Source organism: Capra hircus, chromosome 11 (genome assembly GCF_001704415.2).
Source record: "Capra hircus breed San Clemente chromosome 11, ASM170441v1, whole genome shotgun sequence".
Classification (NCBI taxonomy): domain Eukaryota; kingdom Metazoa; phylum Chordata; class Mammalia; order Artiodactyla; family Bovidae; genus Capra; species Capra hircus.
The window spans coordinates 78,302,738-78,329,869 of record NC_030818.1 but is presented as its reverse complement, the minus strand read 5'-3'; the positions used below and the strand labels follow the sequence as shown (position 1 = coordinate 78,329,869).

Genomic DNA, 27,132 nt, shown 5'->3' with positions numbered 1-27,132 from the left:
AGATGGGAATACCAGACCACCTGCCCTGCCTCTTGAGAAATCTATATGCAGGTCAGGAAGCAACAGTTAGAACTGGACGTGGAACAACAGCCTGGTTCCAAATAGGAAAAGGAGTAAGTCAAAGCTGTATATTGTCACCCTGCTTATTTAACTTATATGCAGAGTACATCATGAGACACGCTGGGCTGGAAGAAGCACAAGCTGGAATCAAGATTGCTGGGAGAAATATTAATAACCTCAGACATGCAGATGACACCACCCTTATGGCAGAAAGTGAAGAGGAACTAAAAAGCCTCTTGATGAAAGTGAGAGTGAAAAAGTTGGCTTAAAGCTCAACATTCAGAAAACGAAGATCATGGCATCTGGTCCCATCACTTCATGGGAAATACATGGGGAAACAGTGGAAACAGTGTCAGACTTTTTTTTTTTTTTGGCTCCAAAATCACTGCAGATGGTGATTGCAGCCATGAAATTAAAAGACACTTACTCCTTGGGAGGAAAGTATGACTAACCTAGATAGCATATTCAAAAGTAGAGACATTACTTTGTCAACAAAGGTCAAGGCTATGGTTTTTCCAGTAGTTATGTATGGATGTGAGTCTTGGACTGTGAAGAAAGCTGAGCTTGGAAGAATTGATGCTTTTGAGCTGTGGTGCTGGAGAAGACTTTTGAGAGTCCCTTGGACTGCAAGCAGATCCAATCAGTCCATTCTAAAGATCAGTCCTGGGTATTCTTTGGAAGGACTGATGCTAAAGCTGAAACTCCAATACCTTGGCCACCTGATGCGAAGAGCTGACTCATTGGAAAAGACTCTGATGCTGGGAGGGACTGGGGACAGAAGGGGACGACAGAGGATGAGATGGCTGGATGGCATCACCAGCTCAATGGATGTGAGTTTGAGTGAACTCCGGGAGTTGGTGACAGACGGGGAGGCCTGGCGTGCTGTAATTCATGGGGTCGCAAAGAGTCGGGCACGATTGAGCGACTGAACTAAACTGAACATATGCTTGTTGACTATTCATATACCATCTTTGGAGAAATGTTTCTTAATGTCCTTCACCCAGTTTTTAAAAAAATAAGACTGCTTTTTTCTTCTTGAGTTGTAATTCTTTATATATTTTGGATATTAACCCCTCATCAGATACATGGTTTGTAATTATTTTCTCCCATTCTTTTCACTCTGCTGATTGGGTCCATTGATGCAGACATTTTGAAGTTTAATACAGTCCCATTTATCTATTTTTGCTTTGGGTGCATGTACTTTTGGTGTAGATGCATGAAGTAAAAGTGTTAGTCACTCACTGGTATCCAACTCTTTTTTGTGAGCCCATGAACTGTAGTCTGCTCGGCTCCTCTGTCCATGGAATTCTCAGGGCAAGAATACTGGAGTGGGTTGCCATTCCTTTCTCCAGGGAACCTTCCTGACCTAGGGATCGAACCAGAGTCTCCTGTATTGCAGGCAGATTCTTTACCATCTGAGACACCAAGAAAGCCCTACATGCAGGAAATCATTGCTAAATCCAGTATCATGAAGCTTTCCCATGTTTTCCTTTACAAGCTTTATAATTTTAGGTCTTCAATCCATTTTGAGTTAATTTTTGTGTATGCAGTAAGGCAAAGGTCTAACTTCATTACTTAGCATGAGGATATCCTGTTTTCTCACATCGTTTGTTGAAAACAGTGCTTTCCCTCATTTGAATGTTTTTGGTACTCATGTTGAAGATAATTTGATCATATGTGTGGTTTATTTCTGTGCCCTCTCTTCTATTGGTTTACATGTTTGTCTTTATGGGAATCCTACATTTTTTTAAATTTTGATTTTGTAAAGATATAATTGACATATAATGTATGTTTCAGGTGTACAACATAATGATTTGATATTTGTATATACTTCAAAATAATCACCAGTTAGAAACACCCAAACACTTATTACTGTAGCTTGATTTAAAAGTTTTGAAATTAGGACACATGAGCCCTTCCTTCAACTTTGTTCCTTTGACTACCTTAATTTCTTTTATGATTATTGGTCTATTCAAGTTTATTTTTCTTAAATCAATTATTTTAGACATATGATTCACAATATTGTGTTAGCAAAGCGATTCAGATGTGTGTGTGTGTGTATATATATATCAGATTCCTTTCCATGATAGGTTATTACATTTTGTAATATCTTGTATGCTGTACAGTAAATCCTTATTGTTTATCTATTTTATGTGCAGTAGTTTGTATCTGTTAATCCCATCAGTTCAGTTCAGTCGCTCAGTTGTGTCTGACTCTGCAATCCCATGGACTGCAGCACTCCAGGCCTCCCTGTCCATCAACAACTCCTGGAGTTGACTCAAACTCATATCCATTGAGTTGGTGATGCCATCCAACCATCTCATCCTCTGTCGTCCCCTTCTCCTCCTGCCTCCAATCCCTCCCAGCGTCAGTCTTTTCCAGTAAGTCAACTCTTTGCACTTACAGGCAGGTAACTTAAGAGGCCTAAAGGGTAACCACACAGATCACACACCTCAGGGCCCACCCCTTCCTTTCCCTTCGCAGTGCCTTCCAGAGGCACACTGGAGTCTCTACCGAGAGCTCTATTCCTTCTCACTATGTCTAGAGATGAATTTACCAAATGGCTACACATTCAAATCCCATATGTTGATCTAGTCAGATGGGTAAGGTAGACAGTGAAAACTACTCCCCCACCCGCTTTGGAGAAACCAGTTAGGAGGGCGAATAGACTACTACCCAGGTTACTTTAGGAAAACACTTTTGTGATGTTGATAAACTAGGGTGGGAGGATGTGACATGTTTTTCCCTTGTAGGAACTTTAATTTCATCACTATAATGTGGTAGGTGAAACACTGCCGAAGGGCTAACAGTTTAGAATAGAACTAAATCAGGATAAAACTAAAGTGGAGGATAAACAATGTGTGAGAAAAATTCCTTTCCCACTTAGTTTTATGAAGATATCCATTTTGAATTCTACCAAATAATCTATATAGATTTAAAAAATCAGCTATAGAAGGGACAGGAAAATGAAAACAGTATTAGCACTGGTTGAGAATTAGGTTCTAGGTCTCTCTCTCTCTATATATATATATATGTATCAATTCTTAAAATGACTGAGGATTTAAAAATAGCTCCATCCCATACTAAGGGCATTCCTGGTGGCCCAGAGGTTAAAGCATCTGCCTGCAATGTGGGAGACCTGGGTTCGATCCCTGGGTCGGGAAGATCCTCTGGAGAAGGAAATGGCAACCCACTCCAGTATTCTTGCCTGGAGAATCCCATGGACCAAGGAGCCTGGTGGGCTACAGACCACGGGATTGCAGAGTCGGATACAACTGAGCAACTTCCCTTTCACATACTAAAGATGAGGGCTGCCCCTGTGGCTCAGGTAAAGAATCCACCTGCAATGTGGGAGACCTGGGTTTGATCCCTGGGTTGGGAAGATCCCCTGGAGAAGGGAAAGGCTACCCACTCCAGTATTCTGGCCTGGAGAACTCCACGGACTATCCATGGGTTCACAAAGAGTTGGACATGACTGAGTGACTTTCACTTCATACTAAAAATGAAGGTACTAAGGCTGAGATAACAATCAAATTCACACGGTTTGTGAACAATGAGGTTAACTTTAAATACAGGCCTGAACCCAGACTGTACTTTTAGACAACATAGTCTCCTAAAGTGCATGTATATGCTAAGGGAACAAACACCTGTGGGTAAAGATATGTGATTTAATTTAATCCTCAAAAACAACTTTGAAGTGTCATTTTATCAATAAAGAAACAGGGTTAAAGTTTCATCATAAGAAGTGTGTCATGAGTCTATATAGTTAGACAGAAATTATGAATATTGTAAGACAGGATTCATACCATCAGTGCAATCACTGGCCCCAGACTAGCATCCATGTGATAAAGATATTTTCATTTTCCTTAAATCAGAGTAAACTTGAATGGTCAATGGGAATTGTAATTGAGGTACAGTGGGATATTTTATGTAGAGAAAAACACAAGACCAGATTTATTTCATACAATGTTATTCACACATTTTTCATTTTCTAATTTATACATAATATACAAAGAAGTGAAGATAACATTATTTCATATGAACCAATAAGAGCCAGGACTTAAACAAACTGGTCCAGAAACAATTCATATCAAAAGACAACCAAGAGTAAAGCCTAAGTGGTTCTGCCCAATTAAGTTTATTCTAAAATGTCAGTTTCAGATTATACCAAAACCTCATGCCAATTTATTAAAAGGTGGAATCAGAGAGGTGGGCATCAAAAGTGGCAGACCAAAATTTCTAGAGTAATAGATATTTTTCTACAATAAGCCCTAAAATACTGGGAAGACTGGGTTGTTCATAAAGGGACACACAAGAACATCAGGAATCCAAGACAATGGTCCAGTTTCCCAATGTGCTGTTCTCTAGGACTTTCTAAATCTGCAGAAATGATTTGTCTGTGTGAACGGAAGATAAAGGAAAACCAGGAATTTAACTGTGCAAATCCAGGAAAGTCACCACCAATCTCCAACAAGGACAGCTTTGATCCTGAAACCATGAGCTGATACTGGGAACAAAAGTTCAACACAGGGCCAAGACATTCTGAGGCTGGCAAGACAAAGCAGGAAGGGCAGCAGGGAGCAGCCCTGTATGGAGGGAAAAAAGCTCTGTCACTATGGCTGGGACATGCTGATGAACAAGTGCAACTGTGAGAAGGGACAGTGAACAAGTGGTTAAATTTAATGGCCTCAACAAGGAATGTTGGGTTAGAAAACTAGAATAACTCAACATCAAACATGAAAAACTATGCCTGGCACCCCAAACTTCATGCTGTTATTCTTAGGTTCATGATATGAACAGCTATGTGAAAAACCTTTATGTTCACTATTGTGCTCAGAAGACTGGTATTCTTCTGCAGACTTCCAATAAAAAAATCCCTTACATATTCAATTGAAAGAGATAGCATGGTTCATTAGTTTTTAGCACTAAACATAAGTGGGTCAACATAAAAGTTTTATACAAAATACTGACTTCAACAAAATACAAAGCACTTTCTTTATCTTTCAGAAACTGAATATACAAAGCAAGTTTTTTCCAAAATATTTTCATAGGCAAAGGATTAAAAACGATTTTAATTATACACATATGGTCACAATTTTGCCTTAAAAAGATTGTTGGGAAATGTACATAAGGCCGCTTGTAAATGTACATCATGTTACTGTTATGTCTTATGTCCAGAGAAAAAATGTTATCATACAGATTTGCTATTACTTGGGAGTAGGCTATTCAAAAATACAGTACTCTTCTGTACAAAGAAAAAAAGTCACATCACATTTAATAAGATGGAAAAAGCATTGGCCTCCATGGTAATCAAATATCTCAGTCCAATACTTTCTATTATGCACAATACCCTGACTTCTTGAAAGTGATCCAAATCCTAGCATGTCCATATTAACAGAGTCAACAACTATGTTATAAAACAAAATGTTTTTCACAATAATAAAAAGAAAGCTGGTTCATACTTCTGAAACCATATAAAGATAAAAAATTTTAAAAAATCACTCTCAATTTGGAGAAATCAATTTACATTATACAACACTATATGCCAGGTCAGGGGGCAGGGACATAAATGTACACCAAAATGCAAATGTTTCCCAAAGAGATAAAACAAATTCCATTTACAGCATTGAGGTTTACAAATATACACCTGTACAACCAAAGAAAGCATCACTACCAAATTAGCAAGGCTTTTATAATAAACACTGAAACAAGATTTGCTTTCAAAGTGTAAACTTACATCTATTACTACACACACAATGCATATATTTATAGGAAGCAAAAAAAGCTATCTGAATATGTAATCATGCTTAAATGTTGAGCTATCAAATTCACTTTTCAGTGGCCCCTTTTCACCTCTATCAGGTTCCTACTTTCTGAATCTACTATGAAAAAGCAAAATAAAGCTCAACACTTTCTCAACATGTCCTTGTAGTTCTATAAGCAAAACAATATACAAATTTCCACTCTTTCTCATCGCAAACCAAACTGAAAAGTTAAAATGGAACTTAACTTTTCGTTCAGCATACTTAACTTGATGGAAGTGTCACCATGATTCTGTTTTTTCTACCTCTTATAACAATTACATATGTAAGTATATACAATACTTCTGTACATTGCCAGAGACATTTCAGGGCAGTATTTGGATTAAAACCACATCCACTGTAAATACTACAAGTTCTTTTCCTTTCAAATCACTTAATTCTTATCTTAATTGAGTTTTTATTTGCATGATAGTTTGTGAATTACCAAAATACAACTTAACTTTCTTTTTAAAATATTAATAATATTTATGCAGTTGATTGTTAATCTGTTATAAAAGGCTTCACACAAAGGACAAAAAAAAAATAAGGACTATATTTCTATATACATCTCTATAAACCTGTTGTGCTATGGGGTCCGTAGACCTACCAGACTGCAAGCCAGTTTATTAAAAGAATACTGTACTTTTTCCTTTAAAAACTATTTTTGTGACTTTACAAGGTAAAAATTTACAAAATATGTGACAGCATTTTTTGATACAGTTACATCATATACAGGCATTCTGTGCTTTGCCAGCAATTCAATCTGATAGGTCTCTACTCAGGGCTGAATATAATTTATTCACCCCCCCCACCCCCAAATATACACAAGAACCTTAAAAAATTTACAAATGGATGAATAAAGTCAATAAATAATTTTGCTTTAAAAAAAAATTGAAGATTCATAGTTGAGTTGTGTTTTGATAATTCACAAAAGAAACGTTCCTCTCACATGGTTACATTATCTTCTTTTTTTCTTTTACAGCATTCCATTTGGTGGTCCTCCAATAGGCCCTAGATCTGGGCTATTTTTCAAATAATATTTTTCCAACTTGGCCAGTATATGCTTCCCATATGTATATTTGCGCAAAGTAGTAATGTGAGGTCGAATCTGAAAAATAAATAATCTGCTTAGGAAATCTAAGTTATTTTAGTTTCTGATTCCTAAAAAAGCTGCCCCCAAATCTGGGTGATTTGGAAGAAATAACTGAAATTTAAAAATTCAAATCCAATTAAAGTTGTTTGCAAAAGCAGTTCTGTTCCTCTCAGTCTCTCCAAACTTCTACTTTCAAAATTGTCTAATGAATAAAACAAGCCACTATTCCCATAAACTATTATGCATGCAAGTAACAGAGAAACTCCAAATACAGCAGAGAAGTATCACTAATGAGGTAGCATATTCTTACAAAGTTTATGAGGGCAGAATTCTGTAACTCTAAGCAACTAGACAAAAATTCAATACAAAATGGAGCAAAAGACATGAATAAGCAAGATGTGTGAGAGCTAATACATTTAAGATATTCAATATCTCCCTAATGGTTTTAAAAACACCTATGAGAAGAATCATATCATTATCTTTCCATCCAGACTGGAAAAGATTTTATAAGCAATAACTGGCATTGATGAGATAATGATAAACAGGTAAATATCAGACAGATAAGCAAACTTGTAACATACCTTACAAAAACATCTAATTATACAAAGATGTTGATATAAAACACTGCCAAGAATAGTTACTAAAAAACAAGTAATTGAAATGCCCTAAATATGAAATTGGTAAATAAATAACGCAGTTAAAAATAAGACTGAAAGAAGTGTTACAGGTATATATTCTTAAACCGAGTGAAAGTGAAAGTGAAAGTGAAGTCGCTCAGTCGTGTCTGACTCATTGCAATCCCATGGACTGTAGCTTGCCAGGCTCCTCCGTCCATGGGATTTTCCAGGCAAGAGTACTGGAGTGGGTTGCCATTTCCTTCTCCAGAGGATCTTCCCGACCCAGGGACCGAACCCGGGTGTCCTGCATTATAGGCAGACGCTTTACCGTCTGGGCCACCAGGGATGTCTAAAAACAAAATCAAGAAGGCAAAAATACCACCAGTGTTCATTTTAACAGTAAGTTTTCCTGTGGAAAGTAATGATTTCAGAATCATTAGACTGTAGAAAAAGGATAGAGAGAAACCAGCTTAACTGATTAGGTAAATGGTAGGTAAATATGAGAAATGAACGTGATTTTATTGAGCTGTGATTACCTTAAGAACTTAACAAAAGGGTACAGCATACCTACATCTGCCAAAAGTTTTCCACTGATTTTAAACTTTTTCTGTAGTTCAGACATTCTGAGGAAGTTAAAAGAGTAGCCTGAACAAACTGAATCATCTATTTTAAGTGCTACAAATAGTATTACCTTGTGCATGATTATCTTTCTCTGAGCAGGCTCAGCCATATCAATCATCTTCTGAACGACATAATTGGCATACTGGTCCTTCATCATGGTGTATAAGGCACTGTGAGGACCATCATTCTGGCAGCAAACTTCGTCAATCAGTAAAGCTCTCTCAGCACGGGAGGCATGAGTAACACACTTTTCTACTACATTGCTAAAAAATTAAAGTACATAAATAGAAAATTATTTTGTCATTTTTTTACAGAAAACTTTCTCTAGCTTTTGAAAGTTGTTCAGTGTACTGGAAGGCAGAAGAGTCAAAATAGGATTCTCTTGTAATTCTCCAGTTACTTATAAAACAGAAATTAATATCATGGAAGAATCCATATGGGACATCCCCAAGTTTAATGGCAGGCCTCTTAAAATTATAACTAAATAATAATTAAACTATCGGGACTTCCCTGGCAGTCCAGTGGTTAAGACCCTGAATTTCCAATGCAGGGGGCATGAGCTTGATCCCTAGTTGGGGAACTAAGAACCCACAGGCCATGTGGTATGGCCAAACAAAAACAAACCAAAGACCCATAATTCAAGGAGGGGGGGTTGGGGGTGGGGGTGAAACTAGGTCATTAATAAGGTCTGAGGCTTTCATGAGCATGAACTAAATAAATTAAATGTGCAATTATCCACACATCTTGGGAAGAAATAGTTTTCCAAACACAGATTTCAAAAATGGAATATATGTGGGCAAACCAATTTGTCACGTAGATTCTTTAACAAAAAGCAACACTCTAGATGTACCTTTTGCCTCTACTAAAAACAATTAGAGAGAGATTATATTCCAATGTTATAGTCTATATGCATTTCTGTGCTTAAAAAGCCAGAGTGTTAAAAGACCTTTTTCCCTTGGAAAGAGAAAATAATGCAATACCTGGCAAATTTGTGTTGACTCAAGGCTAAGACCTTTCCTCGGATTTCAGAAACAATTTTGCTCTTGTCTTCAGGTCGACCATGCTCCAGTACATGCTGAATAACGTAATTGCCATACTGATCCTGAGTGCAGACATTTAAAAATTGATTTCCTTAAAGTCATTCAGGAATAACAGTAATTCTTAAAAAAGATATGCGTTATTTTTCTAAAAATCCAATAGTACAATCTAGAGAATACAAAAAGCTTTTGTTTCACTGTGTGTTAACTCTATAGTGTGTTAACAATAAATTATATTTCCTTTAAAAAATCAGAACCATTTGCAAAAGTATATAAACATTTCAAATTGTAGGGATTTTATACCTGTACCAACTGCTCCGTATGTTGGTGGAGTTCTTCTAAGATAGGTAAGGTCTGCTCTGCAGTGCAATGCTCCAGGATGCGCTGGATTACTCTGCAGCCATAAGGATGAGTTGAAAGTACAAATACCTTAAAACAATTAGAAGAAATAAACTTCCAATCTGTGGCATTTTTGGAACGACTGGTTTCTACACGTTTTTGATAACATGTTGAGTTAATTTAACATACAAGAACAGGGAATTTACATTTAATACGTCAACTGCCACGTTGGCAAAGACTGGGAAACAGGGTACTCAGTTTAGGAGCTAACAGATATTTTGACCAAAAGGAATCTAACTAGAAGAAGGAAGACATGTAATAATGACAAAGAATGGATTGTGGGGTAGTGGTAATGCACACTGTAATCAGACACTATTAGTTATTATGTATTAGTTACTAATTTATATTTATTTTTCTGTCTTTTATTATACAATCTTAAGTCTTCTTCTCTCCTTCCCCCTCTCCCAGGAAATTTGTCAGGCTTATAACGCTAACAGCAGTTATCTTTATTTCTTAGAATAATATAATTAAACTCATCTATATTTTCCAGCTGCAAAAATGAAGCTATCTATTGACTCACTTTTACTCTCTATGAAAGAGGCAGAAATTAACACACATTCGGTATTTATCTCCTTGTATGAAAGTACTAGTATTATCCTGTGATTTATAAAAAACAATGTGTTAACAAATTCTAAGTAGAAGACAAAAGTCAATCTTACTTGTCCTTTGAAAGCATCAATGATGAACTGTAGTGACTGTGGCTGAACACATTCAATACACTTTTGTACAACATGGTTTCCATTTTGATCTTTCACACATTTGAGTACATGACCATCAAGCTCCTTTACCATTTCACTCTGCAAGAGAAGACATTTAAATTACTTTACCAAACAACATAAAAGGAGTAAAAGCACTGAGATGGGAACAAAAGTATACTCAAAAATTTGTTTCCAATTTTTTATATATCAAAGTTTAAAATTCCCAAAAGTGTTAATAAGCAGAAGCCACTGAAGGTGAGAATTACTAAACTATTTTGGATTATAATGTAAATGATATCTGCTAAAATATAACCTAGTGATACTCAATTTGCTATATTTAAACTGTCTTCACTGTATCTATCTTCCACTCATCTTTCTCAGCTGACAACTAATATAATGTCAGAATTCTATACTTTTCTCTACCTCTTCCCCCAAATCATCATCATCATTTTTTTGGCCGTGCTGTGCAGCATTCAGGATCTTAGTTCCTCAACCAGGGACAAACCTGTGCCCCCTGCAGTGGAAGCGTGGCGTCCTAACCACTGAAATGCCAGGGAATTCCCCCAAGTAGTTATTATTGATGGGTATTTGAGATTATCAAGCACACAGAAAAGGGTAAAGAGCTGAGTGAGCCCTGAAGAGCCGTGTAGTTTACATGTAATATATCAATTATGAAAAATTATTATTGAGCACTTTTATTCTTTTTAATAATCTTATAATAATAAAGAACTTGATTCAGGGAATTCCCTGGTGGTCCAGTTTTTAGGACTCTTCTGCTGCGGGGGGCCCAGACTCTCCCTAGTGGGGAACTAAGACCCTTCAAGCTACACAATTCTGGGTGGTGGGGGAGAGAGGTGGGGGGGCAGCGGTGGTGCATGCACGCGAAATGGGTGGGCACAGGACCAGCCACAACTTGATTCAGTATTTTCCTTTAACATTTTAGACCTTCTTCAGGGACAGATTCTCAGGAGATTTTAGATCTTTGCTCATTTAACGGGCAAAGATGACATTTTTCAATTTATATTTGATTAATAAGCTCAGATGGTAAAGCATCTGCCTGCAATGCGGGAGACCCAGGTTTGATCCCTGGGTTAGGAAGATCCCCTGGAGAAGGAAATGGCAATCTACTCCAGTACTCTTGCCTGGAAAATTCCATGGATGGAGAAGCCTGGTGGGCTACAGTTCATGGGGTTGCAAACAGTTGGACACGACTGAGCGACTTCACTTGCACTTTTCAATAATAAGGTTAAACTTACTTACAGTGCATTTTCTTTTAACTATTTTTCCCATAAAATCCTAAGACTTCACTAACACACATCTTAATCCTTAGGGAAAAAATGTAAGTACACAATAATCTGTGTACCTAATCAGTGTAATAGGAAATAGGATTGTGAAGAAATGGAGTACAACTAGTGTAAAAGTATTCATTTTTTTTTTCTTTTGACATGCTGCATGGCAAGTGAGTTTTCAGCTACCCAGCACTGAACTGTTCCTTGCAGTGGAAGCACAGAGTCCTAAACACTGAACCACCAGGGAATTTCCAGTATTTATATTTAAAATTTCTCTCACCCAAAAAAGTCTCAGTTGTATTCTGACAGGAATCCTTGAACTCAAGGTATTACACAAATGTTTAGTTATAAGAGGACTAAATTACAAAAGCAAACGTACTAAAGAATCCAAACAGGAGGGAATTCTCTGGCAGTCCAGAGGTTAGGACTCTGCACTCTCACTGCCGGGGGCTTCGGTTTAATCCTTTGCTGCTGCTGCTAAGTCACTTCAGTCGTGTCTGACTGTGCGACCTCATACACGGCAGTCCACCAGGATGCCCCGTCCCTGGGATTCTCCAGACAAGAACACTGGAGTGGGCTGCCATTTCCTTCTCCAATGCATGAAAGTGAAAAGTGAAAGTGAAGTCACTCAGTCGTGCCCGACTCTTAGCAACCCCATGGACTGCAGCCTACCAGGCTCCTCCATCCATGGGATTTTCCAGGCAAGAGTACTGGAGTGGATCCCTTGCTGGGGACCAACAATCCTGCAAACCATGCAGAGTGGACCCAAAAAAAAAAAAAAAAAAAAAAATCCAAACATGAACTGGTTCATCTAAAGTTTACTCCCAATGCTTTATATTTTCAAATTAAAGAGACAGAAAATATAATTTTTTAAAGAAAAATTTCAAAAATTTTATTCAAGGCAAACTTGAAGATTATAACCTGGGAAGAGCATCTCAGAAAGCTCTTAAACTGTTTCCAAAATATCTTTATCAGTCTGAGAGTTAAGAGCAGAGAAGCTCTAAGTATCTATACAAACTACTGATCTTTCTCCATTATGACACAATTTCAATGACTTCTAAAGCTTGGGATTTCCTCAAGAGGAATAATGTTATTTTCTCACAGATGTTCACTGCTGTGATTACATACATATATACATATATGTTATTGTTTTTAATTCTGGAATTTATTGTATGTGTGTAGCTTGAGAGTCAAAGTCAATCTCTTTCTAAACTTACTAATTACCAATACCTTTTAAGAACTAATTGTTTTCTTCACTCTGTATTTCACTATAATACATAAACCAGTTACATACAAAACAGTATCTATGGGAGGTTATGAATTTTATTTTTAAAGTCTGTTTTAATGCATAAACCATATTAATTAATTAGTGATACTTCACAATGTAAAAAATCTAGTGGATTAGCAGTTCTCCTCATCCCTTTCTCTCCTTAATATCCTTGTCTATTTAAAATAATTAAAAGATTTACTTTGGGGACTTCCCTGGTAGTCCAGTGGTTAAGACTGCCTTCCAATGCAGGGAGTGAGTTCGATCCCTCATTGGGGAGCTAAGATTACACATGACTCATGGCCAAAAAAATCCAAAACATAAAACAGAAACAATATTGCAACAAATTCAAGAAAGACTTTAAAAATACTTCACATCAAAAATTTTTTTAACTTATTTTGATCATTTACAAAAAAATTTGTATGAGTACACATAATTGGAATTACACTAATCCTTTTTAAACTTAAACTACTTAACTCTTTAAACTTAAAATACTTAGCTCTTTCCATCCTAGAATATGGTATATTTCCTATTTAATTAATGTATATGTGTTCTCCTTCTCTTTAAGAACTGTAAATCTTGTTAAAAGGATGCTTAGGCTACTTTTCCTGTTGAGTGAAACATTTAAAAGTTTGTATATACTTTTTTTTTCTTTTGGCCGTGGTGCGTGGCTTCTGGGACCTCGATTCCTCAACCAGGGACTGAATCTGCACCCTTCGCAGGGAAAGCACAGAGTTCTAACCACTGTACCACCAGGCAATTTTCTGCAAATACATTTTTTAACTGGCATATAGAAATGCAACTGGTTGTTAAAATATTTATTCTTATTAACAGAAATATAAATGTAACCCAAATAAACACTGGAAATAGTAAAATGTACGCCTTACACTATAGAAAACCAAATGAATAAATGGTAGCAGAAACATCTACTACCTAGTACTTGACACACAGTAGGTACTCAAATATTTTCATTTAGAAAAGATGCTGAAGAACTAAATAGAAGACAGGTCAAAGATCTGTTGTATAACTTTTAATTAAGAATGTATTGTTTAAGATAGATTTTTAAAAATACGTTAGTCACTGTCTGTGGAAATAATTAACATTTCACTCCAAGATTACTGTAAGATAAAACCTAAAAACTGGTTAAAATAATACAAAAATTTTGTCTTAACTTACAATTACCTGCTGGTCAGACGAAATAGACTCTAATGCTTTCTGAATAACACGGCAGCCATACATCTGCAATGCTAAGGGTAGAACATGACCACGGATACGAGTAGCTAGGGCTAATTTTTGATCCAAACTCCCGAACTGATAGAAAAAAAAAAAAAAGATTATTACTTTGTTAACTTGAATAACTCACTGTTTTCAGTCTATTAAATATTACATTTGGCAAGTAGGTACAGAGAAAGCATTTAGGTATTAAACTCCTCATTTAGTACAAAGACCATACACTTAAAAAATAAATATATACCATAAAATGTAACATTTTAACCATAAAACACAACATTTTTACTTCAGTGGTATTGACTATATTCTCACCATGTGCAACAGTCATCACAATTTGATTCCAAATCTTTTCCATTACCTCAAACACAAACACTATACTCATTAAACAATAACCCCACTCTTTCCCCGACCGGTCGACTAGTAGACTTGTAAGCCCTAGTCGACTTTGTGTCTCTATGAATTTGTCTATTCTAGGTATTTCACATAAATGGAACCTTATAATGTCTGTCCTTCTGTACCTGGCTTATTTCACTTAGTTTCATCCACGAGTAAGCATGTATGAAATGCTTCATTCCTTCTTATGGTTGAACAATATTCTACTGTGTGTATATACCACATTTTGTTTATACATTCATCTGTCGGGCATTTTTGACTGTTTCCATGTTTAGGCTACCGTAAATAATGCTGAAATGAATACTAGTTCACTTAAGTGCTTGTTTTCAATACTTTTGGGTATATATCTAGAATGGAATTGCTGGGCTATATCATAATTTTATGTTTAGTTTTTTAAGGAACTGCCAAACTGTCTTGCAGAGTGGCTGCACCATTTTACATTCCCATCAACAATGTATGAGAGTTCTAATTTCTCTTCATCTTCACCAACATTTATTGTTCTCTATATTTTAAAATACAGCCATCCTAGTAGACATAAAAAGTAGCTAACTATGGTTTTTGATTTGCATCTCCCTAATGACTAACTAAAAAGCCTCTTGATGAAAGTGAAAGTGGAGAGTGAAAAAGTTGGCCTAAAGCTCAACATTCAGAAAACGAAGATCATGACATCCGGTCCCATCACTTCATGGGAAATAGATGGGGAAACAGTGGAAACAGTGCCAGACTTTATTTTTTGGGGCTCCAAAATCACTGCAGATGGTGATTGCAGCCATGAAATTAAAAGACGCTTACTCCTTGGAAGAAAAGTTATGACCAACCTAGATAGTATATTCAAAAGCAGAGACATTACTTTGCCGACTAAGGTCCGTCTAGTCAAGGCTATGGTTTTTCCTGTGGTCATATACGGATGTGAGAGTTGGACTGTGAAGAAGGCTGAGCGCCGAATAATTGATGCTTTTGAACTGTGGTGTTGGAGAAGACTCTTGAGAGTCCCTTGGACTGCAAGGAGATCCAACCGGTCCATTCTGAAGGACATCAGCCCTGGGATTTCTTTGGAAGGAATGATGCTAGAGCTGAAACTCCAGTACTTTGGCCACCTAATGCGAAGAGTTGACTCATTGGAAAAGACTCTGATGCTGGGAGGGATTGGGGGCAGGAGGAGAAGGGGATGACAGAGGATGAGATGGCTGGATGGCATCACTGACTCGATGGACATGAGTCTGAGTGAACTCCGGGAGTTGGTAATGGACAGGGAGGCCTAGCGTGCTGCGATTCATGGGGTTGCAAAGAGTCGGACACGACTGAGTGACTGAACTGAACTGAATGACTAAGGGTGTCGAGCTTTTTTTCATGTGCACATTTGAGTATCTTTCTTGGAGAAATGTGGGTTCAAGTCCTTTGTCCCTTTTTAAAACTGAGCTGTCTTTTTGTTGTTGAGTTTCATGCATTCTGGATATAGAATCTGTACATATTTTCTCCCAAGTATATATTTTTATATGAAAATAAACTTTATATGAAGAATAAACATTCAGAGCTTTTCTAAGCATTCAGCATGAACAAACATGAATGCGTGCTTACCTCAAAAAATTTCTGTATGACATAGTTGCCAAAAACATCTGTCATTAATTGATAGGCTGCTTGTAGAATTTCATTAAAAACCATCTGTCGCTCAGCTGGAGTAGCTCTCTCTAGCTTTTGCTGTATGAATCTATGTGAGAAACATTTTAATGTCATGACAGTATATTAATAATAAACTCCTGCAAAATCCGTGTCTGATTTGAATATAACACACCCCAACATATATCCACATAAAGTCATTTCCAGAAACAGTATTACTACATCCTATACATTTAAAATAAAAAGAACAAAAGTTATGAAGCGTATCTTTGTTAACACCTTAATTTAAAACTTTTAGACTGGCAAAAATCTGGACATATGGATGTTTAATGCATGGGTTAGTTCTGGTTGTATTGTAATCAATAAAAAGACTAAAATGATATTACTGGTTATTCATTATTAATAATTATATTATTACTGAGATATCTCAAATTTAGCAAATGTGTTAGAATTTGAATACTATTTTTGTTTCTGTGTATTATCTTGAGAACACTAATTTGCATGTACTTCAAATATTATAGTACACACAAATCCTGTTTAATGTAAAGGAACACAAAGCATTTAACGTTGTTTTAAACATTTTTTTAGACAAGTATACACATCAGGGACACAAGTCCATAAATGTAATTCAGAGCACTATTTTCAAAAGGAAGTTTAAAGAAGTTAAATGTATTTAGTCAATATAATAAAAATAATCCAACAAAAGAGCATTACTATTTTTTATTATAGAAAACTCAAGAACCATAAAAAATAAATATCTGTATTTTTACAGTTTACCCTCATATGAAAGAAAAATCCATATTGGATATTTATTTTTTAAACAATTCCAATTTTTATACAGGTTAAATAATCCCGGTCAAGAAAAATCTTGGCTCTTTCAAAGCAACAATGCAGTGGAAAGTACCATAAATCATAATCACCTACCTAGAACCATGCTGGTCTTGAGAAAACTCAACTATGTGTCCAATCAAGTCTCTCAGTTGAAGGTTTGGGAAGCGGTTGTTTCTGAAATCTTCTAATAATCTACTTCGGCCAGAAGGCATAATATCTGACCTATTATACCGAAGCCGAGAAGGAGGAAAGAGCTGGCTGCTGGAGCTAAATAGACTGGAAGTGCCTGAAGCACTTCGGTATTTTGCTTCTGCTCCAGGTGCTGCAGAGATATATCGACCACTACCATTTGTCAGTCCTCCTACAACAAAGCAATTATGGTCAGCAAATATTTTCTACAAAGTCACTCCTCAAGTAAGTCACTTAAACTAAAAAGGCAGTCAATAAAAAATATTCATCCTACTAATTCCTATATGGTATAACATAAAATTAAAGTTGAACAGGAACTCTCACACATTTACTTATGTGTGTGGCTATAATATATGGGGGAAAAAAGAAACTAGAAAACATGAAAAAAAAAAAACAACCCAACCCTGTATTTGATCTTGGAAGTTTAGTTTAAAAACATCTAACATCATACATAAAACCTGTATTTGTTTTTAGAAGCTTAATTTAAAACATAATTACAACAACTAATGTTATACACAGTAGTATCAATACCAGAATATTGAAACCACTAACAAAATTTTCAGTTATATTAACAAACAAGTTACAAATAGCTATAGCCACTTAGATTTCAAGTCACTAAAAATAAAGGCTGATTGAAATTTATCCACAATGTTAATGGAATACCAACAACTAAATCTACTTTTTTGGAATATATAAAAATTCATTAAGTTGTATACACTTGTATGTAAAGAAAAATGATTTCTCAGTTAACCTAATTCAACTTCAAACTTAAAAAAACCCACAACATAATAAAGCTAAATCACAAGCTAATTATTAAAAATTTTAAACACTCTCCATAAAACACTACTGTTTTACAGACGAAAAATAGGAGCAGTAAACATATTTATTATTTCTAGAGTTTTAACGTCGGTCATTTAAAACAAATGAATAAAAAAACCTCTTTATATCCCATTCCAAAGAATACTAAAGGGCAGTCAATAAAAACAAAAATTAGCAATAAAGCAGGTAACTGTTCTTATGACAAATAAACACTTAAAAGTACTTGACAGTGTCCTTTTAAAAAAGAAAAATGTATAGAAAATTGGAAAATGCATACTTAGTAGTTCAGATGAACAAAATCCACTGTCAGCTTTATACTACTGCAATTTACTTCTATTTAGAGTACTGCTGTATGTACAATCCAGGCCAGAGTACAGATGGTGCCAAGGACACACTGTCAGTGCAAAGTTATAGAGAGGCATTGAAGGCCAAAAAGATTTACAGGGATAAGGAGCAGTAAAAGAGTTATAATCCTGGAGAGTGAAGTGGGTTAGAAAATTGCTCTCCAACTTTCAGTTCCCACTATTCTAGCTTTATTTTTCTTCATTAAATTTCCCGTCATCCAAGATATTATACACATTCATTATTTATTTGAATCCTTGGCCCTATTTTTAAACGCCACAGAGCTATATTCACCTACAGGCTAGAAACCTAGTGCCTAAAACAGCATCTGATGCATGGTGAGTACACACATATTTGTAAATATTTAATGCAGTATCAACTGCCTACGGTCTAGTTCTGCAATACCTTAGAAGTGTGTAATTTTATACACCAAAGTCATTAACATCAAATTCTGAGGTTCATTCCAGTTCTACCATAAATTTGTGCTCATATATAAAAACTCTAAAAAGAATTCAGTGTTGTAAATACTGTCACGATCTTTTCACTACTATTAATCCTTCTCATTTCCTATTTTAATCTGTTTATAGTACTATCAGTTGTTCACAGCAATAACTGATCATTAGCCCATTTGAGTCTCTAACAATTCTTTAACCTTTTCATAGGGAAACGGTACTCTGCTTATCATTCCAATTTGTTTTTATAAACAATGATTATGTCTTCCCATTCAAAGACTACAGTGATGATGTCATTTTATACTAAAATCCTACAGCATCCTGCTACAGTACCTGCTCTACATTCTTCAGCTTACTTTTCAAACCTGTATTCCAGACCTATTTTTCACATAAATTTCCTAACAGTACCCTAATGTTCAATTCTCTCCTTCTTACTCATTACTATGTCTGTACCACTGCTTATCATTATCTGAAACATAAGGCCTAATCCTACCTCTTTATTTTTAATGAACTAAAGATTTCAATAGCAAATTCAAAATACATACTTATCCCAGAAAATGATAATTTTATTTAGTACCTTCTAAGTAGTCCTATCAATATACAACACAAATTTCTCCCGTGTCTATATATTTCTTGATTATAATCTATCAGCTCCTAATACATCAAATTCCTGATGTACTCTTTGACAACATAAAATGTCTAATAATGCCAAACTGCTCTGAGATTTAAAAATCTTGGAATTTCAGTTCTAGAAGACTAATTATAATTAGCATTTTCATCATAAAGTTGAAAAATTAATTGCACAAAGGGTCAAGATGCCTTTGATTCCTTACAAAGTAATTAAATATAAGCATTTAAACTCAATTTAAAATATATGTTAAACATTTAAAATGTGGTTGCTTTTAGGGAATTCCCTGCTGATCCAGTGGTTAGGATTCCACACTTTTCACTGCCAAGGGTCAGAGTTCAATCCCTGATCAGGGAAACTAAGATCCCATAAACCATGCAACCAAAAAAAAAAAAAAAAAAAAAAAGTAAAAAAAAGATGCGGCAGGGGCGAGTTAAACACTGAAAGCATATCATCAAAAACAATATGAAATTTAGGGACATTTTACAATATTGACCTATACCTTTAAAAAATGTTGAGGTCATAAAAGGCTGAGAAACAGTTCAAGGTTAAATTTTCAGGACACACACACATACACTGATATGTTTATGAGTAAGGGATATTGTGTCTGCAACTTCCTTTTCAAAATATCAGGAAAAAAAATGGGTGTGAAGGGACACCTAATACAGAGGGGGATAGAGCAGAGGGAAAGAACAATAAAGCAAATTCACTGAATATTTGGAAAACTTGGGATAAACTAGATTTTTAAAAAACTGTTAATGACTTTAAGTCTGAAATCATTTCAAAATTATTAAAAGCAAACAAACTGGTCATTTATATTCACACCATTGCTGCTGCTCCTGTTTGGTTACTAAGTCATGTCCAGTTCTTTTGCACCATGATGGACTGTAGCCTGCCAGGCTCCTCTGTCCATGGGATTTCCCAGACAAGCATACTGGAATGGGTTGCCATTTCCTTCTCCAGGGGATCTTCCCGACCTAGGGACTGAACTCAAAAGTCTCCTGCTGGGTAGGTGGATTCTTTACCACTGAATCATTTGGGAAAGCCCACCATACTATTGCTACTGGTCATCTAAAAGCAGATGTGTTCTCCACCAAATGTGTTAAAGGGATAACACTCCCTTCAATTTATCACTGACCTCACCCCTAACATTTATGAATCCTTAATCACTAGCTTAATAAGACATACAGGGCATGGAGAGCTGTGCTATTAATTTCACAGATAAAGTCACTATGGTCCAAAAGTGATGTGACATGCAGCTAGTCAGCCAAGACGCTTAGGCCAGAGGTTATCACACAGCTGTATGCTGCCCCTTATATGCTATTTACACAGGTATCTATCAAGCTCATTCATGACAACTGAATGAAGACAAACACCTAATAACTATACTAGCAGAAGTAAATAAGTTTTCATTAATTTCCTTGAGAAGTTCCACTGTTTTAAAATCCTTCCCTATTAAATATCAGACATCAAAAAGATCTTAAGATACTGAGAAAAATACAGGGGAGAGAAATACACAACTGAAACTATAACAAAATACATCTCATTTTCTACCTCCCTAGGATCTGAAAAGGCAGCTCCTGAACCTAATATTTTTTTCTGTTTTTTAAAAAACATAGATTCTCAAATCTTTCTCAGTAGATAGTTTTTATTTCAAAAAAGAAAAAAGGTCTACTTGATTATTCTGATAGAAGTTTGGAGGCTAATGGATTAGAATCAAGATAAATTAAGGTTTCATCTTGGATTCAGGCTGTCAACTATTAATTTTGGAAAAAAAATGAAAAAGAAAAAGCTAATCCAACTACAAGATTCGGGGCCCTGAAAAGGGTACAGCTTCATATAAGCTTACTAGGCAGGGTCTGTTTCAGAAGGTAAGGCTCTGGAAAGCTCAAGAAGGATAAGATGATAATGAAAGATAACTAGTTAGTTGGAATAGGTAAACAATAAAGAATGCATAGCTGGAAAACTCTACAATGAGGATGACTATTTCACTTTAAGGTATTACTTTTAATTACTTCTAACCCACAGCTTATCCACTTAATACTTTACTAGACTTCAGCAGGAAAAAGATTTCAGAGTAAAAGCTTCTCAATATGCACATAGATCACTTCAGAATACTGGCTACACATTTCTAATAATACACATCAGTCAGACCTTTATCCTGTGTTCTGGCATACTGTCTTAAACAGGTTTTCTATGTTCAATATAATCAGCTTTTTCACCTACTTTAGAAAGCCCATTTAATGATTTCATATTCAGAGTTGATACTACACACTATATCGTAAGGATCCAAGACATGGAGTATTATTTTGTTGAGAAACAAAAAGGCAGCTATTTGTGAGCCCCATTCAACCTGGATTTGCACATTAATATAGACTTATTATTGTCCTGTACATAGTAACTCTTTTAGAGAAGTAGTAAACTCTTGTTGAGCATTCTTAACTGGACACTGAGAAAGTAGACTGTACATAAAATGCTATATCATATTGAACTCTATTTGCCACAGCTTGTCCTCTTTTGTTTTAAGCAACTTCAGTTCAGTTCAGTCCAGCTGCACAGTCGTGTCCGACTCTTTGCAACCCCATGAATTGCAGCACGCCAGACCTCCCTGTCCATCACCAACTCCGAGAGTTCACCCAAACTCACGTCCATCGAGTTGGTGATGCCATCCAGCCATCTCATCCTCTGTCATCCCCTTCTTTTCCTGCCCCCAATCCCTCCCAGCATCAGTCTTTTCCAATGAGTCAACTCTTCGCATCAGGTGGCCAGAGTACTGGAGTTTCAGCTTTAGCATCATTTCTTCCAAAGAACACCCAGGACTGATCTCCTTTAGAATGGACTAGTTGGATCTCCTTGCAGTCCAAGGGACTCTCAAGAGTCTTCTCCAACACCATAGTTCAAAAGCATCAATTCTTCGGTGCTCAGCTTTCTTTATAGTCCAACTCTCACATCCATACATGACCACAGGAAAAACCATGGCCTTGACTAGACAGACCTTTGTTGGCAAAGTAATGCCTCTGATTTTGAATATGCTGTCTAGATTGGTCATAACTTTCCTTTCAAGGAGTAAGTGTCTTTTAATTTCATGGCTGCAGTCACCATCTGCAGTGATTTTGGAGCAAAAAAAAAAAAAAAACAAAACTAAAAGTCTGACACTGTTTCCCCTTCTATTTCTCATGAAGTGATGAGACCAGATGCCATGATCTTCGTTTTCTGAATGTTGAGCTGTAAGCCAACTTTTTCACTCTCCACTTTCACTTTCATCAAGAGGCTTTTTAGTTCCTTTTCATTTTCTGTCATAAGGGTGGTGTCATCTGCATATCTGAGGTTATTGATATTTCTCCCGGCAATCTTGATTCCAGCTTGTGCTTCTTCCAGACCAGCATTTCTCATGATGTACTCTGCATGTAAGTTAAATAAGCAGGGTGACAATATACAGCCTTGACATACTCCTTTTCCTATTTGGAACCAGTCTGCTGATCCATGTCCAGTTCTAACTGTTGCTTCCTGACCTGCATATAGGTTTCTCAATAGGCAGGTCAGGTGCTCTGGTATTCCCATCTCTTTCAGATTTTTCCACAGTTTATTGTCATCCACACAGTCAAAGGCTTTGGCATAGGCAATAAAGCAGAAATAGATGGTTTTCTGGAACTCTCTTGCTTTTTCCATGATCCAGCGCATGTTGGCAATTTGATCTCTGGTTCTTCTGCCTCTTCTAAAACCAGCTTGAACATCTGGAAGTTCATGGTTCACATATTGCTGAAGCCTGGCTTGGAGAATTTTGAGTATTACTTTACTAGTGTGTGAGATGAGTGCAATTGTGCAGTAGTTTGAACATTCTTTGGCATTGCCTTCTTTGGGAATGGAATGAAAACTGACCTTTTCTAGTCCTGTGGCCACTGCTGAGTTTTCCAAATTTGCTGGCATATTGAGTGCAGCACTTGCACAGCATCATCTTTAAGCATTTGAAACAGCTCCACTGGAATTCCATCACCTCCACTAGCTTTGTTCGTAGTGATGTTTTCCAAGGCCCACTTGACTTCACACTCCAGGATGTCTGGCTCTAGGTGAGTGATCACACCATAGAGATTATCTGGGTCATGAAGATCTTTTTTGTACAGTTCTTCTGTATATTCTTGCCACCTCTTCTTAATATCTTCTGCTTCTGTTAGGTCCATACCATTTCTGTCCTTTATCGAGCCCATCTTTGCATGAAATGTCCCCTTGGTATCTCTGATTTTCTTGAAAAGATCTCTAGTCTTTCCCATTCTGTTGTTTTCCTCTATTTCTTTGCATTGATCACTGAGGAAGGCTTTCTTATCTCTCCTTGCTATTCTTTGGAACTCTGCATTCAGATGCTTGTATCTTTCCTTTTCTCCTTTGCTTTTCGCTTCTTTTCCTTTCACAGCTATTTGTGAGGCCTCCTCAGGCAACCATTTTGCTTTTTTGCATTTCTTTTCCATGGGGATGGTCTTGATCCCTGTCTCCTCTACAATGTCACGAACTTCCGTCCATAGTTCATCAGGCACTCTATCAGATCTAGTCCCTTAAATCTATTTCTCACTTCCACTGTATAATCATTAGGAATTTGATTTAGGTCATACCTGAATGGTCTAGTGGTTTTCCCTACTTTCTTCAATTTAAGTCTGAATCTGGCAATATGGAGTTCATGATCTGAGCCACAGTCAGCTCCCAGTCTTGTTTTTGCTGACTATATGGAGCTTCTCCATCTTTGGCTGCAAAGAATATAATCAATCTGATTTTGGTGTTGACCATCTGGTGATGTCCATGTGTAGAGTCTTCTCTTGTGTTGTTGGAAGAGGGTGTTTGCTATGACCAGTGTGGTCTCTTGGCAAAACTATATTAGCCTTTGCCCTGCTTCATTCTGTATTCCAAGGCCAAATTTGCCTGTTACCCCAGGTGTTTCTTGACTTCCTACTTTTGCATTCCAGTCCCCTATAATGAAAAGGACATCTTTTTTGGGTGTTAGTTCTAGAATGTCTTGTAGGTCTTCATAGAACCGTTCAACTTCATCTTCTTCAGCGTTACTGGTTGGGGCACAGCCTTGGATCACTGTGATACTGAATGGTTTGCCGTGGTCTGTCGTTTTTGAGATTGCATTCAAGTACTGCATTTCAGACTCTTCTGTTGACCATGATGGCTACTCCATTTCTTCTAAGGGATTCCTGCCCACAGTAGTAGATATATAATCTGAGTTAAATTCACCCATTGCAGTCCATTTTAGTTTGCTGATTCCTAGAATGTTGACATTCACTCTTGCCATCTCCTGTTTGACCACTTCCAATTTGCCTTGATCCAGGTTCCTATGCAATATTGCTCTTTACAGCATCGGACCTTACTTCTATCACCAGTGCCATGCACCACTGGGTACTGATTTTGCTTTGGCTCTATCCCTTCATTCTTTCTGGAGTTATTTCTCCACTGATCTCCTGTAGCATATTGGGCACCTACTGATCCGGGGAGTTCCCCCTTCAGTATCCTATCATTTTGCCTTTTCATACTGTTCATGGGGTTCTCAAGGCAAGAATACTGAAGTGGTTTGCCATTCCCTTCTCCAGTGGACCACATTCTGTTAGACCTCTCCACCATGACCTGTTCGTCTTGGGTGGCCCCACACAGCATGGCTTAATTTCACTGAGTTAGACAGACAAGGCTGTGGTCCGTGTGATTAGATCGACTAGTTTTCTGTGATTATGGTTTCAGTCTGTCTGCCCTCTGATGCCTCTAACAGCTACCGTCTTGCTGGAGTTTCTCTTACCTTCACGTGGGGTATCTCTTCACGGCTGCTCCAGCAAAGTGCAGCCATTTTAAGCAACTTAGCTGCAGTAGTTTGCAGCCTCAGAACAAAAATATATGTTATCCTAACAACTCTCCAAGACAAACATATTGTCTCCATTTTACTTGTGAAACAATAGGCTTAGAGAAGCTAAATCCCTATTCAAGGATGCACAGCTAATAATTAGACTGAGTTTTTTAAAACTACATTTGAGTAGTTCACTTAAAGCTTTCAGTTATATTCGGCTAGAAACTATTATAATATTTATACTTATATATAAATATTAATTCTGCTACAAACTATAAATAAACTATTATATCTGAATAATTCACTTAAAGCTTTCAGTAATATTCTGCCTCATGAAGAATGTTTAATGCCATCTACCACTCATAAATCTAGGATATGTTTGAGGTACATGGGGAAATAAACCATGCAAATTTTTTACCTATAAAATTTTAACTATGTATTTACCATATATAGAATTTTTACTGGGGAAAAAAAATCAAGGCTTCAGTGAATTTAAAACCAACATAATTCTAGTTGAAATATAATCTTCCACATCATCTTAACAGACTGACTAACATAAAAGGCAAAATGCCTAACTGTCAAATGTGCTACCTTAAATTTATACATTTTATGACAATAAGTATGCAAACAACATAAGGAACAACTATAAACCAAAATAAATATCTGCTGCTTCCACTTCTACTACCTTTAATTTTTTTCTAAAAGCAACTAATTACCTTTTAGCATCTATCTTCATTAGTCAAAGGGCCTGTTTTTAACTATGCAGTTCATACCAGTATTATATCTCATTCCTATCTCTACTCAACTTGCCAATATCCATTATTTCATCAAAAAGCCCTGTATGATTTCAAGACTGCCTGAATCTTACATCTTTAGTGAAAACTAAATTATCTCTGTGATTACTGAACATGAGGACACTCTTAAAACCTACCCCTACCCCAACAAAACATACACATGCAAAAATAAGAACTCACAACCGTCATAAAACTTTTTGAAGTGCAGTATTCTACAGAGTATGATCTTGAAACACTCCTCAGACAATACAGTACAGTTAAATAATGCTTTAATGTAGAAATGTAGGATGTTAAAAAAATTTTTTTAAACAAGAAAGTAGCTAGTATTCAAAAATAAATTTATCTATAAAACAGAAAGAAACAAAGCCACTCAAATTAAATTATTCATTTTGTTGAGATTGGAATACAGCTGACCCTTGACCAACACAGAGGCTGGAAGCACTGACCCCACCAAAAACGTATGTATAAATTCTGACTTTCCTCAAACTTAATTACTAATAGTCATACTGCTGTTGACCAGAAGCCTTAACAGTAACATAAAGAGGTGACAGATACATCTACACAGGTATAGTTTTTGCTGTTTGGTCGCTGAGTTGTGTCTGACTCTTTGGGACTCCATGGACTGAAGCATGCTAGGTCACCCTGTCCTTCACTATCTCCCTGGGTTGGCTCAAACTCATGTCCATTGAGTCAGTGATGCCATCCAAGCATCTCATCCTCTGTCACCCGTTTCTCCTCTTGCCCTCAATCTTTCGCAGCATCAGGGTCTTTTCCAATGAGCTGGCTTTCTCCATCAGGTGGCCAAAGTATTGGAGCTTCAGCTTCAGTCCTTCCAATGAATATTCCAGGCTGATTTCCTTTAGGATTGACTGGTATGACTTCCTTGCTGTCCAAGGGACTCTCAAAGAGTCCTTTGCAGCACCACACCTCAAAGGCATCTCTTTGGTGCTCAACCTTATTTATAGTCCAACTCTTGTATCTGTACATGATTACTGGAAAAACTATAGCTTTGACAACAAACCTTTGTCAGTCCAGTGATGTCTCTTCTTTTTAATACACTGTCTAGGTCTGTCATAGCTTTTCTTCCAAGGAGCAAGAGTCCCTTAATTTCATGGCTGCAGTCACTATTTG

General features: G+C 36.6%; 1 protein-coding gene across 7 annotated transcripts in view; it reads right to left on the bottom strand.

Annotated features, from left to right (window-relative positions):
• PUM2 (pumilio RNA binding family member 2) overlaps nucleotides 4,014-27,132 on the bottom strand; it is a 121,953-nt gene continuing 98,834 nt past the window's right edge. For 4 of the 7 annotated variants that reach the window (XM_018055595.1, XM_018055594.1, XM_018055598.1 and 1 more), the window contains 8 exons: nucleotides 17,047-17,314; nucleotides 16,084-16,213; nucleotides 14,059-14,193; nucleotides 10,288-10,425; nucleotides 9,533-9,658; nucleotides 9,173-9,294; nucleotides 8,263-8,455; nucleotides 4,014-6,969 (listed from right to left, as the gene is read on the bottom strand). In XM_018055595.1, the coding sequence (XP_017911084.1) occupies nucleotides 6,838-6,969; nucleotides 8,263-8,455; nucleotides 9,173-9,294; nucleotides 9,533-9,658; nucleotides 10,288-10,425; nucleotides 14,059-14,193; nucleotides 16,084-16,213; nucleotides 17,047-17,314 (1,244 nt within the window). In that variant the 3' untranslated portion in view covers nucleotides 4,014-6,837. The remainder of the gene's footprint in view (nucleotides 6,970-8,262; nucleotides 8,456-9,172; nucleotides 9,295-9,532; nucleotides 9,659-10,287; nucleotides 10,426-14,058; nucleotides 14,194-16,083; nucleotides 16,214-17,046; nucleotides 17,315-27,132) is intronic. The other 3 variants (XM_018055596.1, XM_018055599.1, XM_018055600.1) reach the window with 1 other exon arrangement.